The sequence below is a fragment of the Crocodylus siamensis genome, chromosome 4, assembly GCF_052110815.1.
Source record: "Crocodylus siamensis isolate JL-2025a chromosome 4, ASM5211081v1, whole genome shotgun sequence".
In the NCBI taxonomy this organism is placed as follows: domain Eukaryota; kingdom Metazoa; phylum Chordata; order Crocodylia; family Crocodylidae; genus Crocodylus; species Crocodylus siamensis.
In genome coordinates, this window is record NC_143398.1 from 4,186,202 (window position 1) to 4,202,031 (window position 15,830).

Here is a 15,830-nt window from a genome sequence, read left to right on the forward strand (position 1 = left end):
TGAGGAATGTAGATTCACCTGTTGAACCTCCCTCCCCACTCTGGTGCTGAAGGTCTAGAGAAATGGCTCTGTCCCTCTGAGGAAGGAATATGCAGGAGTGGGAGAGGGGAAGTGTGCTCCAGGGTAACTTTAGGATTATATAATAAATGAGCTGTTCCCATGGGATGAGAAATAGGGCCACACACGATGCACTGTGGGCTAGGCTGGATGTTGGTGCTGGTCCTGGGCTCTGCCATGCAAAGAAATTTACTGATTCATCCTGGCCAAGGTAGGGGGAGAGCACCACTTCCCTTGGAAACCCATTCCAAATTTTGGCAGCCCTTACCATAAATAAGTTCTTCCTGATGTCTAGCCTATATCTGCTCTTTGTCAGTTTTGTGGCCATTATTTCTAGTTTACCAGGGCACCCCTTGGAGTAACAGCATCTCCTGTCCCTTGCTGTTTCTCCCCCCCACCCCCCAGTGAATTCATAGATGGCCAATACAATTTAAGGAGTTCCAATAAAAGTTAATGTGCCTTTCTAAGAACAGGCATTGCACTTCTGCCTCATGAGTTTGGTTAAATGGCTCTGTATACACTTAATTACCACTGACACTTGCTGACATTTTAAATTCAGTTGTAGGGCAGACAACGACTATCTTAACAGTATGCTTGTAGCCCAGCCTCTAATGCAGTGCTTCCCCAAACTCTTTTTTTCAGCATGACCCCATTTATGGCTCCATTTCATCAGCATGACCCCAGAATCCCATCTGCTGATGTTGCAACCCACAGCTTGGGAACTACTGCTCTAATGACCTGGATGATGGGATCAGGTCCGCGCTGCAAATTTGCAGAAGATGCCAAGCTGGGTGCTGTTGCAGACCCTCCAAAAGGGTAGGGCTAGGATCCAGAATGGCTTGGATAGGGTAGAGAAATGGTTTGTAATCAATCGGATAAGATTGAACAAGGACACGAGCAGAGTCCTGCTCTGGGACCAGAACAACTGCATGCCTAAATACAGACTGGGGGAAGATTGGCCAGGCTGCAGTACTCCAGAGAAGGACTTGGGTGTTATAGTGACCTGTGGGCTATTGCTGCAAAAAAAAAAAAAAAAAAAAAAAAAAAAAAAGGCCAAAGGCATCTTGGGTTGTATTAATGGATGTGCCTCTTGCAAGGCAAGTGCTACTCCTGCTCTATTCATTACTAGCGAGGCTTCATCTGAAATCTTGCAACCAGTTTCAGGCTCCGCACTTCAAGAAGGATGTAGACAGTTTTGGAAAGAGTCCGGTGCAGCGCAACAAAAGTGATCGGGGGTTCAGGAGATGAGACTTATGAAGAAAGGCTGAAAGAACTCGGGTTGTTTAGCCTAGGGAGGAGAAGACCGGGGGCGGGGGGAGCATTTGATAACAGTTTTCAAATACCTGAAGGGAGATAGGCTTTTTGCCCTTTGGGGACAGAACTAGGGGCAATGGCCTCTAGCTATAGCAGAGGAAATGTTAGGTTGGAGATGCAGAGGAGCATTTTATGAGAGTGGCCAAGCATTGGGACAGGCTGCCTAGAGGAGTTGTGGCGTCTCCATTACTGGCATCTTTTAAAAGCAGTTTAGGCCTGGGATGGTTCAGTCAGAGATGACTCTGACTTGAGCAGGGGGCTGGACTGGATGACCTTGTGAAATCCCTTCCAGCCTGACTTTCCTATGAACTTCATCTTCTCAGTACTTCTGTTAGTCTCCCCCACCCCCAAAGCAGAGAGGGAGGGAAGGGCATGAAATACCATATTTTCTAACCTATAAGGCATATCTTTCCCCACCCCCAAATCAGAGACCTGGTGTATGCCATGCAGCTGCCAGGATGATGGAGTCTTGAATTAACCTTCTCATGGCTGTAGCTGTTAGCTGAGCACTGTCCCTTGTGCCTGAAGCAGCAAGTGAGCTGCTTGTAGTGTCTTGATGAGATTTGCAATGTGGCAACAACACTTCACTTACAGGGACTTGTACAAGGAACTGCTCACAAGCAAGGGACAACAATCCCGCTACTGTCCTTGCAAGCATCTGGGGTCTAACTTTGCATGACACCGAGTAAGTCCTCCTGGGGACATTGAGTGTCCAGGAAAAGTAGCAGGCGAGGAGGCGATCTGGGTGAGGCAGTGGGCATGGGGAAGTTCCCGGTGCCACATTCCCTGGGCACCCTATATTCTCCGGAGGACTTGCTCCATGTCACACAGTAGGCCATAACACTGGAAAATATATACAGGAAAACACATGCCCCCAACAACATGCTCCCTTATAAAAGAGAGATGCTTGTTTTTGGGAGGCAGTATATAATATATCTATATTAAACTCTTCTACATATAGATAGACTTATGTGTGAGTATAAATTTATATAGATGAGAAATACTATATAGATATATACATGCACATAATATATGTGTGTATATATAGATCTCCCCCTTCTCCATACTGCCTTCCAAAAACAAGGACTCGTGTCTTATTTGGGGGCATGTCATATACTGTACAGGAAACCAAATAAACCTCTTGTTGGCAGCAGCATTATCCAACAGCAGTTCCCAGGCCATGAAACCCTGTGCTAGCAAGAGTGTTGTGGTTTCCCGTAGGTTTAGCAATCTGATGACTATGTTCTGCATCTGGACCAACTACATCATCCGAGTAATTCAACAAGAGGCTTTATTACTAATTAGTTGTAACAGACGTTTACAAATCACTAAGAGGCTTTCTTAGACCTGAAGCTGTCTTCACTTGGTGCTGTAACAGCGGATTGTGTTTCAGTAAGGGAGGAAAGAGTTAAAGGCTCCCATTGGCAGCCAGATCCTTTTGTGGTCAGGCTTCTTTTTCTTGTAGGGGGTAGCCCCTTCGTTGGATCTGTAACAAACCATAACTCATGTCAGATGGAGAGAGAGCTATGAGGTGAGGTGGGGTGAATGGGTTACTCTTTCCCTTGAATCCATTCAGAAGTAAGAAGCTCTCTTCCTTGCAATCAAAGCCCTCACTTTCAGTTTTTTGCCACCAAGTGCCTGACTTTTATAGACAAATAAGCTAGTATGTCTTAAGCAGGCTAAGCTGTGATGGAGTGGGCATATCTACACATTCATTAATGTGCTTTAGGCAATGCACATTAAATTGAGTACCTCACAACGGAGGTATGAAAAAGATGTGCGTGCACCTATTTTAATGTGCATTAGTGAAAGAGCAGGGGGTTGTTGTGACACTTTAATGCACGTTAAAATAGGCTAATGCTCATTAAAGCACACATGTACACATTACCCAGTGATACTCAACCAGCCTTGCAGGATAGACATGCACTTATTAAGCTAATTTTAAAATAGACTTGCCTGCCTTTAGCCCTGTTGCTTGGGGATGATGGTAGAAGTGCAGATGCTTGCTTTGCAAGGTAAAAATACTCTCAGCCTGAGTGGAATATTGCAAGGAAGAGTGATCACAGGTCTTGTGCTGAGGCACTGTAGGAAGGACGTTTGACTTTGCTTGTAGGCTTCTAGCAAGACTGAGGCTCTTTCCACAGAAGTTTTTTAAAGAGCAGGTTAGGCAAATATTTGTCTAGGACAGTGGTGCTTAACCTTCTTGCCCCACCCTGCTCTGGTCCAGCCATGTAGGGCTAGCAGGGGCATGGCCTAGCCCTGATCTAGCCATGAGGGATGTAGGGGCTATGGCCCCATCCAGCTGCATGGGGGATTGGGGCTGGGTAATGACCCCATCTGGCTCTATAGGGTTTTGGAATTTGGCAGCAGGCTGTATTAAATCCCACTGTTCCCCCCATTGCCAAATTTCCTGACTCGTGGAGAGCCCCACAGGCCAGATGCCATGGCTCTGAGAGCTTGATTTGACCTATAGGCCAGGGGTTGAGTACACCTGGTTTAGACCTGGATGGTCTTGCCTTGAGCGGGAGGCTGGCGTAGATGTGATGCCCTATTTTCCTATGATTCGGTGGTGGCCTGCCTGTTTCAGGTACTTGGGGCCTCTATGACCAACCTCTCTGGGAGGCAGCCTTTGGAATCAGTTCGTGGGGAACTGGGATTAGCAGTGATGTTGGGGTGAGCACCGATGCTGGTACCTTAAACAGGCTTTTGAGATGTTTCAGGAGCTGGCTATGGGCTGGTCTTCTCAAGGGAATCCACTTTCAGCTACGTGGGCACTATGATAAGGGTAGAGCTTGGATTATGTCAGTTGTGTAAATGGCTCCTGGATCAACAAAAACCCTGGGGACAAATGTGATGCAAAGCAGCTCTGTTTTGCGGGGTTTCCATGAAATCCAGGCAGTCTGCCCTACTGGGTAGCTTCTATGATGCTCTGCCTAATGGGCCAGCACATCTTAGGAAGCGTGTGTCATGCCTATATCTCTATGCACATGAGGTTTCATTCCTGCAAACTCTTGAGGGCTCATTCCTGCCAACAACTGTGCATTGCCTCTGGTTGTGCAATAGCTGATGATGGAGTGAAACCATTTCTAGTTGTGCCTCAGTGCTGGGACTGAGCTTCTGTGAGCATCAGCTGCAGCGGCGTTTTACCCGACTGAGGAAGAGGCAGCACAGATGACATGTTGGGCATTGCAGCACTGTGGCATCTCGGGGCCTGTAGTGACAACTTTTGCCAAGGAGAGGCAAAACAGTGCTGTTTCTCAGGTTGAAATGACATGTAGACCATATTAAATCACTTAAAAGGTGAGCATCTGCACCATGAGCAGTAGGGGAAAATATTATTTTGGGGAGCTGAGCCTCAGCTGACCCCCGCTCTTCCCTTCCGCAGGCCTGTTGCAGGGCTGGCGCACGTTGGTGCTGTATATGGCAGCGGAGAAGCGGCTGCACACCTAGCGTTGCTGGGCGCCATGGGACGGCGGTGCCGTGGTGCTGCTGCTGTCACTCGCTGCCCTGTTAGCCCCGGCTTTCCGCCACCGATGATCTTCATGTTAAAGCTTGTTGACTCATGCTAAGTCCCCTATGAGTCTCTAAAAGTCATGCCACTTCTCACATGGGTTAACTCTGGGCTGTGCTACCTAGGTTGTGTTACGGCAACTTCAGTCTGCTCTTCAGAGATGAAAGGAGGAGTTTGCAGTCCCCCAGTGTCCCAGGATGCACTGCTCAAAGCGCCTTTCCCATCCAGAGCAGAGGGAGCTCAGGTGTCCTGGCTCCTAGTTGTGGCCCTGCTCACCAGCGCTCCAGAGGCAAGTCAGAGCTGTGCAGACGAAATACAATATGAACCCGCAATGTGAGACTGCTCCCAGCATGCTCTAACTTTAACGCTGCATAACAGATGGTCCATTTAGTATGGTCTAAGTGTACTGGGTAACTTCACCCACAGTGCTTGTTGAATGACAACATTACACCACTTTAAGTAGCGGTCTGAAGTTAAACCAGTGTTTGCACACTCCCATTTGGGTTTAAGAGACATCAGTTAGAAATAGTAGGGGTACACTGCTAAAGATTGTTTTGGCCAATTATTAACCAGCTATATCAGTCGATACTGATTCATCCATCTGGTAAGTCTGTGGGGGGGAAGGGGTGTGGGGGAAGGAAGGGGCATGGGGGGCAGCTCGAGGCCGCAGTGGTGAGGGTGGGAGTGGGGTTGGGGCAGGGCCAGGTGCTGCCCAGCCAGGGCAGGGTGCGGGACAGAGCTGCGAGTGGCTCATCTGGGCAGTACAGGGGGGCAGCTCCCACTGCTGCATACACCCCTGGGGGAGGCATGGGGGTCTGTGCCCCCCTTATTTATGCATGGCACAAGGGCAGACTGCCTGCTGCAGGCCTGGGGTCAGGGGCTGCGCCAGCTTCTTCCCAGCGGAGGGGCTTAGCTGGAGCTGCTCGCAGGGCAGGCAGTGGCAGCGCTGGGAGGGGGGCTATGGGGAATTTTGGCATAGCTGTAGCCCACCCTCCCAGCGCTGCCCACTGGGAAGACATCAGTGCAGCCCCTGGTTCTGAGCCCACAGTGGGCAGCCTGTCTTGCCCCATGCACAAATCCAGGAGGCATAGTGATGGGAGCCGCCTCCCCTCTCTGCCCCCCATGACTTTGTCCCACTCCCACCCTGGCTGGCCAGTGCCTGTCCCTGCCCCTGTCCCAGCCCCAGTCCCCCCTCCTGCACTGTGGGGGTCTTGAGCTGCCCCCCCACACCCCTTATCTCCCCCATGCCCCTTCCCTCCCACAGACTTACCAGCCTGACGCTGTTCTCCAAGCTTCCCAGCTGCATGCCTGGCTGCCTGTGCACTGCGGCTGCCCACATGCACACGGCATTTATCAGTGACATTATCAGCTCTGCTGGCCAAAAAAACCTGATTGCTAATAATGTCAATTTTTCTTTTATCAGTGGAGCGATACATCAGTGCACCACTAAGAAATAGTTCCCTCCAGTGTGCGCTGTCCGGTTTAGCTACATTGGTTTTAAACCCAGAGTTACCAAACAGGTGCCACTTTCTCATATAAGCAATGCCTGAAGTGTCACAGTGTATTAAGGGGTGCCCAGTAATACATGGGGCTATCTCTGTATCTCCCCTAAATAGTATCAGGCTTGCTGAAAAAGGAATCACTCTAATGAACCCTAACATTGCTGCACCCATGAAGACTTTTGTTTAGCTCATGTGGTTGGAGGCTGACTTATAGCCTCACTGGCAACCAAAAAATACCCTTCATAGACTTCATAGACACTAGGGCTGGAAGGGATCTTGGAAGATCACTGAGTCCAGCCCCCCGCCCACAGGGCAGGAAGTCACCTGGGGTCATAGGATCCCAGCAAGATAAGCATCCAATTTGCTCCTGATCATAGATTTTCTGTACTTGGATGGAAAACAGTAGCAGATGCTGTAGCATCCTGGGAGGCAGGTGGGAATCTTTTGGCTGCAAAGGGGTTTGACTACAAACAGTGGATCTGACTTAGAGAAATTCGGAAGATATTGATGTTCCTCCTCTTTTCATCAGACTATTGAGTCACTACTATTTTCTTCCTCTAAGTTAAATATTTTGCAAGAGAGGACAGTGGGGTGCTGGGCAGAGGGGAAGGTTTATCTGATTTGGCTTTCTGTCTGCTCCATCTCCAGAAGTGGTAACTTCTTACCTAGTCCTGGTAGGGTGTGAAAGTGGAGATGGGGATATAACTGCTTCATTCTCTTCTCGGCATAGTTTCTGGAAAACTGCCCTTCACTCTTGAAATCGTGGTCTGTGGAAAACCTGCTATGTGGAACAGAGATCCGTGCTCAGCAAAGCAGCACCAATTTAAGGGTGAGAGCCCTGGAACAGATGTTTTAGGAGCAGGGGCATCCTGTTGCTATCAAATAGTCATTTTGAATCTTTCTTGGCCGTGGTGTATTGTGCAGTAAGAAACGTGGAGGCTTCCCCTTATGAATGAAGATGGAGCTGGGCGAGTGAGCTCTTGCAGGGATTGGTGTGGTCTGCTCTGCAAGAGGAGGCTGGCCTGCAACACAGGCTTAGAGATCTCTCTCCCAATCCCCAGTGCTGCACACAGCTCAGGAAACTACTGGTTTGGGAGCAAGTCTAATTCACTGCAGCATCCTCCCAAGCCGAAGTGGTTGCAATGCTAAGAGCATCAAGTGAACACCCAATGGCCTCATGCCTGAAGGCTCATTACAGGAGCTGTAAGTAGCAGAGAATGTGTTTAAAGGGCTGATCTTTGGCCACGGGTGGGATGGACAGCCTGGCTGTTGCATCAAAGGCCTCGGATATCTGGATGCAGAGCTTAGCTTGGTGTATCGGTGCTCCAGCTGGGACTTCAAGCTGGAGGTGCCTAGCTAGAGGGTCTTGCCCTGCTGCTCAGGGCAAGACTGATCACTGTATTTAGGTCAGAAAGGAATTTTACCCCATGGTCAGCTTGGTATGGACTGGGGGAGGAGGGTTTGCCTTCTGCTCTAGTAGGGGGCATGGCCCCGTACCTGGGAACTCTTGAGCATATATTAACAACCTTTTACGGCAGCAGGAGGTTGGCTGCTGTGATCCCGCCATGTTACCTGAGGCAGGTTAGGCTGTTATGACTTGTCAGGTTTAACATTAGTTCTACTAAGGGATTAGATTATGGATTTGCATGGGATGGTTTGGGTAGGGATGATGCTACCCCAGCCAGGGGGTTGGCCTAGATGACCTGTGGAGGTCCCTTCCAGCCCCACTTCTCTAGGATCCTGTGATTCTCAACCAGGGTGCCGTGAGATCCCTTCCCTGCACAAGGTTGTGTGTACAAACATGATTCACAGGATGAACCCACGTTTTCCATATAAGAATCGACAGTGCATATTAAAACCATTCTGATCTGCTGTGGTCTTTCCGAGCTCTTTGCAACCGTGGAATTGCTCAGTTATTTTCCTGTAGTCAGAAAAATGAGTGAGAACTAAGAGCTGAGGAATGCCTTGGCTATCGAGAGGTGCCTTGAGTCTACGGGGGGCTGCCTCGAGTCCTAAAAGGGTCAGAACCACTGGCTTAGATGCACGAGAAAGTGTGCAGGGCCAAGGCGTACATGCAAAATTGCCAGCTTGTGTCCTGCTCATTTTCTTTCACCAGGGATCGAGTATGTCAAAGAACGCAGCAGGCACGTCTGCAGACATGCACGCTTGTCACCTTTAAAGTGCTCGGCAGGCTTTCCTCCCTACCCTACTGCAGCTCAGCATCCTGCTGCTGCCCTGTACCAGGCTCCTCTTGGAGTCACCAGACCAAAGGATTAATTGCGGTTTGACTTAGCACAGCCATGCTCAACCTTTTGGCCTTGTGGGCCAGGAGCTGCTTTGTGCCCCCCTCACCAGGATCGGGGCTCTGTGCCCAGCCTTGAACACTGGGATCTGGCTTTGGGCTCCGCACTGCCCCAGTCCAGCCCTGCATGCTAGGATAAGGGGATCGGGGCCCCGTGCTGTACCCCTACATGCTGGGATCGTGGTCTTTCTCTGCCTTCTTGCTAGAGCCATGCTCTTTGGCCCATGCGTCTGGAAATTTGGCAGCAGGGAGGCAGTGCCACCAGTCCCCCACCACTAAATTTTCAGACCTCACAGGTCAGATGACCTGGCACCCCTGATCTAGCAAGATCCCTCTTACTGGACTAGCAAGGATTAAGTGTAGTGTTAAAGAGGAGGTGTTATAGCCTCACCTGAACTGCAGCGGCTTCCCAACCTTTCCCACAGCAATGCTGTTCCTCAGTGCCATCAGCTGGTTTGGTTGCCTCTTCAGGCCAGGGAAGTGAATCTGGCTCTTGGAGCTGAAGCTCTTTGGAAGAAATAGGAAATAAAATGGATCTGAAGAGAGGTGAGTGTCATAACCAAACCTGCTCGATAATAGGCTGGGGAAGTGTCCTGCAGGCTTTGAAGAAACGTCATGTTTTTGAACCAGGGAAGGGAAGGCATAGGTGAGTTAGGATGGGAAGTAGCAGACGGGAACGCAGAGGAGGTTGACCTGCAATAGAGATACTGATACAGTCTCACCAGCCCTTGGCATCCAGGATCAGGAGCTGGGTGCCAAAAAGCATGCGGCTTTTTAAAAAGTAATAAGCCAACTTGTTTTCTGAGCCTCAAAGGTACACTCCTTGTAAGCTTTCAAGTCTTTGCGAGTGCTAGCAACGTCCTACGTAACAGAAAGCTATGATTCTCATCCAATCACGTGATGAGAACTGGCAACACCAAGGAGATTTCCTTCCAACGCCCCGCCCATGTAGGAGTCCAATGCCTAGTTATAATTCAGGAGCGCCAGCCTTTCACATGAAGATCTTAGCGCTCCCCACCCACACCACGACTTTGATCTATTTGCTTTCACTTCATGAGCAGCTCACAAAAACAAATATTGGCGTCTGTGACCAACTGCATGTCACAAATTGCAAAGAGCCCAAGTAAACACAACCGGGACAATAATTTGTTGCTGCTGTTTCTCTCAGACTAGAAATCTGTATGGATATAAGCAAGCGGGACGTGTACGTGAACTGAAACCTAGTCAAGCCAGTGTTCATGAAGAGCAAATAAAAATGGGCATAGCAAGCTCAAAGGGCAAAGAACTAGGATTCCTTGGGCAAAGAACTAGGATTCCTTGATATTTAGTGTTTTTGGGAGGTTTTTTTTTATAAATCCTGCTTTGCTGTATGCACACTGCAGTCATTGGAGACTACTCTAAAATGTAATCCAAGTAGAACGGTAATCTCTCAATGTTCAGGACTAAATGCAAAACATATCAATACAACTTGGCTTTCTCTCTAACACCCCCCCTCCCCCCCCATTTCTATCGTTATTTCTACAGGTAGAGAAAGTGGGGAGGAAGAAATATGCGGGGGGGGAGGGTATTATTTTGTTACTGCTCTTTAACTTTTGATTCTCAGATAATAGAGGAATGGGAGCCCCAGACGAAACACAATATTTGTCTTTACATACACACACACATTCATTTATTTCTATTTCATAGTTGGAGAAATGGAGGCCTATAGATGAAATTGAGACCCGAGGTCACACAAGGCATGTCTACACATGAATTTAAGTTGGCTTAAATTTAACGCACATTAAACTAATGTGTATTAAGTGGGTTTTAGCAGGTGTCTACGTGTGGTGGGACTTGGGATGGATTTTAGTTCCAGGTTGCTTCAGCCCTGCCATGTGCCACTGTGGCCACCGGTGGGAACTCCAGCTTCTGGACACATGGCTGCCAGAATTTGGCAGCCATCTTGGAAACATACCCCTGGCCAGCCCCTTCTCTGCCCAAGAGCCAGGTGCCCAGCACAGGGGCAGCATGTAGCAGCTCCCTCCTTGCCCACCTTGCCTCCCTGCACCAGGACTGCTGCCTCTGCCAGTGATGCCCAGCACCCTGCTGCTCCAGCCCGGCCCCTGCCAGCAATGACCAGTGCCCTGTGCTCCTGCTAGCCATGGGGCTGGCCTTGATGGCCCCAGCAAGCACTCCCTTGCCCAGGCCTCAGGCAAGCCATGCACCCACCAGCGGGAGCCAGGGCACTGGTTATGGGAGGCCCTGGCCGACCCCCTCCTCCTGCACTTCCCGTTCCAGCCCACCTGCCCTGCTGCCTACATACCCCCTACCTCCTGCCCACCCCCAGCACCACTGTCAGGACACGTACATGGTTGGAACAAAAAAAGTTTATTACCCTAACAACACCCACCCCCATCCCTCCCCTCTTCCCCCTCAGCAAACAGTGCCCCTCCACCACCCTCCCCACTCACCAATAATAAAAATATGGCTTATATATATAGCGAGCAGGCCAGCCTGGCGGGGAGGAGAGGTGCCCAGCCAGGAGTCCTGGAACTGGGCTCCAGCCAGCCCCCTAGTGGCTGGGTCAACCCAGGGCTAAATTCCCTGTGTTAATGCAAAGTAACGTGTCTATACATGTGTTCATCTGCATTAACTAATCTTGCTTAAACTGATACTTGGTTTGGGCTGCATTAAGGGTATGCATGAATAGAAACGCTCCCCTAATGCAGCTTAAATTGGGCGAATCTGCATTAAATGACCATGTGTAGACATGCCCACAGAGAATCGACTGTACAGTTATGACCAGATTCCAGGAATCCTGATTCAAAGTCATCTCCTCTAGCCACTTGCAACCTCATTCAAAGCTGTGACCTTGAACCTCTCACTTTTAACACCCCAAACATGGAGTCCCTTCCTAGTCATTTTTAATACATGTCTCCTGTGTAATGATAATTAGAGAAATATTTTACCTTTCCTACTTGTTCTTTGGTGAAAAACTTCATGGGGGTGTCCACTTGGGGACTGTGAGTCAGGTCAGGAAGGGGGTTATTGGTCACTATCAATGTTGTCTTGTCTTGATTGAACTGTGATGATCTGGACATGAGAGCTGTATATTTTCTGCGGTTATCAAGACATTCCTGGAACCTGTCATTGTTGAATGGCACAAAGTACTTCTCCTGTATGGAGTATGAAAGTAGAGAATGGATTTAGAAATGCCAGCTATGTGTATTTCAGGAGCTTACTGCTTGTTCATACCAATGAAAACTGTATTTCTGAAGAAAATGTACAATGGTCTAAATACAGGGTATGCGCACCACTGCCTTCTGCTTGGCTATAGAAAAACCCACTGCCCACATCATCACACTGAGTGATGAGCCCCCTACCACATGGAGGAGTTAGGACAAACTGACCCTGGGACCTTCAGAACCGCAGCAAAGATTCCTACTAACTGACCCATGGCAGAAACTTCTTTACCTGGAAAGAAGGTAAGAGCTGAATGATGAAAACTTTGACATCAAGGAAAAATGGATCCATCGACAGAACACAATTGAAATCATTAAATTTCCTTATCCCGGACCCCAAGTAGAAACCCTCTGACTTTGCTTTACCGAGGTGGAGCTGGACAACACTGAACACAGTTTGTACTGGACAAAGTAGAAGTAACTACCTGCTACACAGATGGGATTTTATTAAAGACCCCAAGTGTGAGTGTGGTGAAATCCAAACTCTATCACATATCATGGAGGAACTTCCTATTTATGATTTTAATGGTGGCATTGAAGATCTGCACCAGGCTACTGATGATGCCTAGCAGTGGATATCAAATCTAAACCTGTCACTCTAGCCTTTTCCATGGGTGCCATTGGTTATAGGTTGCTTCTAGGTTGTTCTGTCATTCAGTTGCCATATCCCATATGAATAAATAAATAAATAATCTGGAAATAATAATAGCCATGAGTTGGCTCACAAGAGGACAACAGCCTAACACTTGCATTCAGGACTGGGGGGAGCTAAATTCAGCACATACTACAGGATGTGAGGTGAAGGTATCATTTGGTCGCATCAGGTTGGCTGCACAGATCCAGCCTTGAGGCTGGACTACTGCAGTGCACCCTCCATAGGGCTGCCCTTGGAAGCCGTGCAGAAGCTGCAGAACATGGCATCCACCTTCGGATGGAGACGAGTTGCCAAGAGCATGTAACCCCAGTGCCTTAGGGCGCCTATCCATGAGCAGCAAGGCTCCTCCAACGTTGCAGTGGAGCAGACTCAACTGAGTGTGCCGGGGTGTGGTAATTACTGCGTTCCAGCAGCTTCCAGCATCTCATGTATCAGCATCCCTGAGGTTAAAAATGGAGGCAGGGCGCTTTATCTATAGCTCGTTCAACTGGCTATAGTCGAAGTGCCATTGCCACCATGTTTAAGCATTGGGATGCTGATATACAAGATCCTCTGAGTGCTTTAATTAGAGTAGCTCTTGAAGCTGCTTTAATTAAAGTGCCTCTCCCCCACCCCCGAAACACATGTACAAACACCCCCAGGGTCTGCACTGCCTCCCAATAGCTTTTTCGGTGCAATTAAAGTGCTGTTTTTGACCTGTAAGACTCCCAACAGTCTGGGCCCTACATACCTAAGGGACCGTCTTCTCCCTTACATCCGATCACGATCCCTAAGGTAACCTTAAAGCCAGAGGTGTAACAATGTGGCTGCAGCAGCTGCTGTGCACAGGGGCAGTAGCAACACCTGGTTGCCACCGGAGCAATTGTGCAGCTGTGCTGGCAGCTGTTTTTTCTGCTGCCTTCCCTCCACCCCAGTTGGTGCCCAGGTGCGTGTCCTGGTCACCCCACCCTAGCCGTGCCACTGCTGAGAGCAACCATCGGTACGTCCAGTCTGCTTGGCCGAGACACATGTGAGGTTGTTTTTGGCACTTGCCCCTCTCCTCCTGGGTTGGCTAGGAGTCTACCAGAATCAGCATCAAACTTCCGGTGACTATTGAAATCAACCTAGGAGATTTTAATAGGATTTTAATAGGATATTTTAAGGGGAAAAAAATCTCCCTGAATAGCTTCTGTCAGAGTTGCCAACCATACCCTGGAAACGTGGTCAGACCTTCCTCTTTGGCCCAGTGTTTGGCAAACAAAGTTGGGCTGGGATACTGTTTAGCAGGTCTCTGTTTTACGATGACAGTACAGTTCCCTTTTAAGTTGCTTTGTTCTCCTGTTGTTTCTCTGCTGTAATCATTATTCTGGCCTCTCTCTGCAAGCCGCCTGAGCCTGTCAGGTGTGGGGTATTGAAAGCCAACAAGTAAATAATAAATGTCCGGTGTCAGGTACAGAGCTATATTTGTTGCAGGGTTACGAGGTGCTTTTGGTGTCTGGTGCAGTTACCCAGGCAGGAACGGCAGGAACTTAGCTACACTTCCCCGATCGGGGCAGATCTGCAGCCAGGAGCATGATGGTGTGGCCGTACTCCCATTTGATAGTGGCCTGTTGAGAGGGCTGTCTGATGTGGGGAGAGCTGGGGGAAGGAGTTCATTGCTGAGAGCTCTGGAAGGCATTGTGGATAAATGGAGACCGACCTTGACTGCCTTAGTGGAAGGACCTCTCTAAAGGAAGCTGAGCAGTACCAGAGACTAGAGAGTGAACTGTGAGCATGGCTAGGAAGGTCCAAGCAGGGAGAGGCCAGCAGAGCTGAGGATAAGCCTGGGGAGAGCTTGAAAAAAGGCTCCCCAGCAGCAACTGATTGCATTTGTCCTTGGCTCTATGTTTTCTGTTTAAGCCATGGGACATGGAAGTGGCTGAAGGGGAGGAAAGGAGCTGCTGAAGATGCCCCACCAAGGGGTCTAGATTAGTGCTGTACTGGTGGGTTGGCAGAGGCCCTGCAAATGGTGACCAGGGTGTCAGAGACAGGGTAGAGGGGCAAGAAGCCCAAGAGACTGGGCAGAGCCTCCTCTGGTTCCCTGGAGGCAACCTCCCACAGCATAATAGTACCATCAAAGGTATGGCAGGCATGATGGGGGGGTACCCAGGAATGGCAGGACATAAGGAATGGGATCAGAGTGGCCATGTGGAGGTGCCGTATGCTGCTAGGGGTGGACCCATTGCAGACACCAAGACCTCTGCGAGGTCTCAGAGCTCTTTAAAAATCCCAGCTGTTAAGGAATTTCTCCGTGTTTTGGGAAGCTTTTTTTTTAAAACTGAACTCTGAAGAGTCAGGGAAGAGACAGTCGCTTCAGGGATGAGGAGCAAAGGCATGTTAGCCATCTGGGACATCTGGTATTTCCCTCCCCCACCTGCTTAATTTGTGAATTTAGTGATGGTGGAGGCTGCAGATTGACATCCAGCCCGATCCCAGCTACCAGGGTGGGGTGGAGGCCCAATCCTGGCATGTGAGGTCCAACTCCTGGGGCCCAGTCCTTGTGCCCAGGGCCCAATCTGGCCCATGTCGCTCATCTGGCCCGTGAGGCTAAATGGTGGAGCGCCGCAGCTGTAGTACGAAGCGGGGTTTGCTAACAAAGAGTGACACCCATTTCACTTACCAGATCGGGAGAGTACGAATAATGCTCCTCATACTGTAAGGAAAACTTGCTCATATTCTTCTAGATCACGCTATGAAATGAAAATAATGCAGTTCGTTACCGAGCATGGCAGCAGAATCCCTTGTCACAGCAATAAGTGCAGTGCTAACCTCTGCAGGCACCGTGGACAAAAGACAAGGCCCAAAGTGTACGCATGGGCACCAAAACCCCTGCCAAAGGTATAGGCAATTCCTGCTGTTTAAGGCAAACATCGTTGACATGTAATAGTGTGGTTCCCTTTATAAGTAGCCTGGGAATGGTTAAGTAATTAATAGATATCCTTAAAAATGATTAATCAGCTGTAGTGTTGCTAATACTTTCATAGATTTCATAGATTTCATAGACATTAGGGCTGGAAGGGACCTCGGGAGATCGAGTCCAGCCCCCTGCCCAAAGGGCAGGAAGTCAGCTGGGGTCACAGGATCCCAGCAAGATAAGCATCCAATTTGCTCTTGAAGGTGTTCAATGTAGGTGCTTGAACCACCTCCGCTGGCAGACTGTTCCAGACCTTGGGGGCTCGGACAGTAAAGAAATTCTTCCTTATGTCCAGCCTGAAACGGTCTTGCAGGAGTTTGTGACCGTTCGACCTCG

At 49.3% G+C, this 15,830-nt stretch overlaps 1 protein-coding gene across 1 annotated transcript; it reads right to left on the reverse strand.

Annotated features, from left to right (window-relative positions):
- Positions 1-2,699: 2,699 nt before the first annotated feature.
- On the reverse strand, positions 2,700-15,254 carry TSGA13 (testis specific 13). Its single transcript, XM_090046311.1, has 5 exons — positions 15,201-15,254; positions 11,635-11,841; positions 9,078-9,193; positions 7,050-7,162; positions 2,700-2,857 (listed from the first exon to the last, which is right to left on the reverse strand). Exons 1-5 carry the CDS (start codon positions 15,252-15,254, stop codon positions 2,700-2,702), a joined length of 648 nt encoding a protein of 215 aa, XP_089902437.1.
- Positions 15,255-15,830: the final 576 nt, after the last annotated feature.

Excerpts from the sequence above, each read along its gene's own strand:
- TSGA13 (XM_090046311.1), bottom strand. The coding sequence starts at position 15,254 with ATGAGCAAGTTTTCCTTACAGTATGAGGAGCATTATTCGTACTCTCCC. Across the intron at positions 11,842-15,200 it reads ATTCGTACTCTCCCGATCTG|GAGAAGTACTTTGTGCCATT; the intron begins GTAAGTGAAATG and ends TACTCCATACAG. Across the intron at positions 9,194-11,634 it reads CCAAAGAACAAGTAGGAAAG|AGCTTCAGCTCCAAGAGCCA; the intron begins GTAAAATATTTC and ends TTTCTTCCAAAG.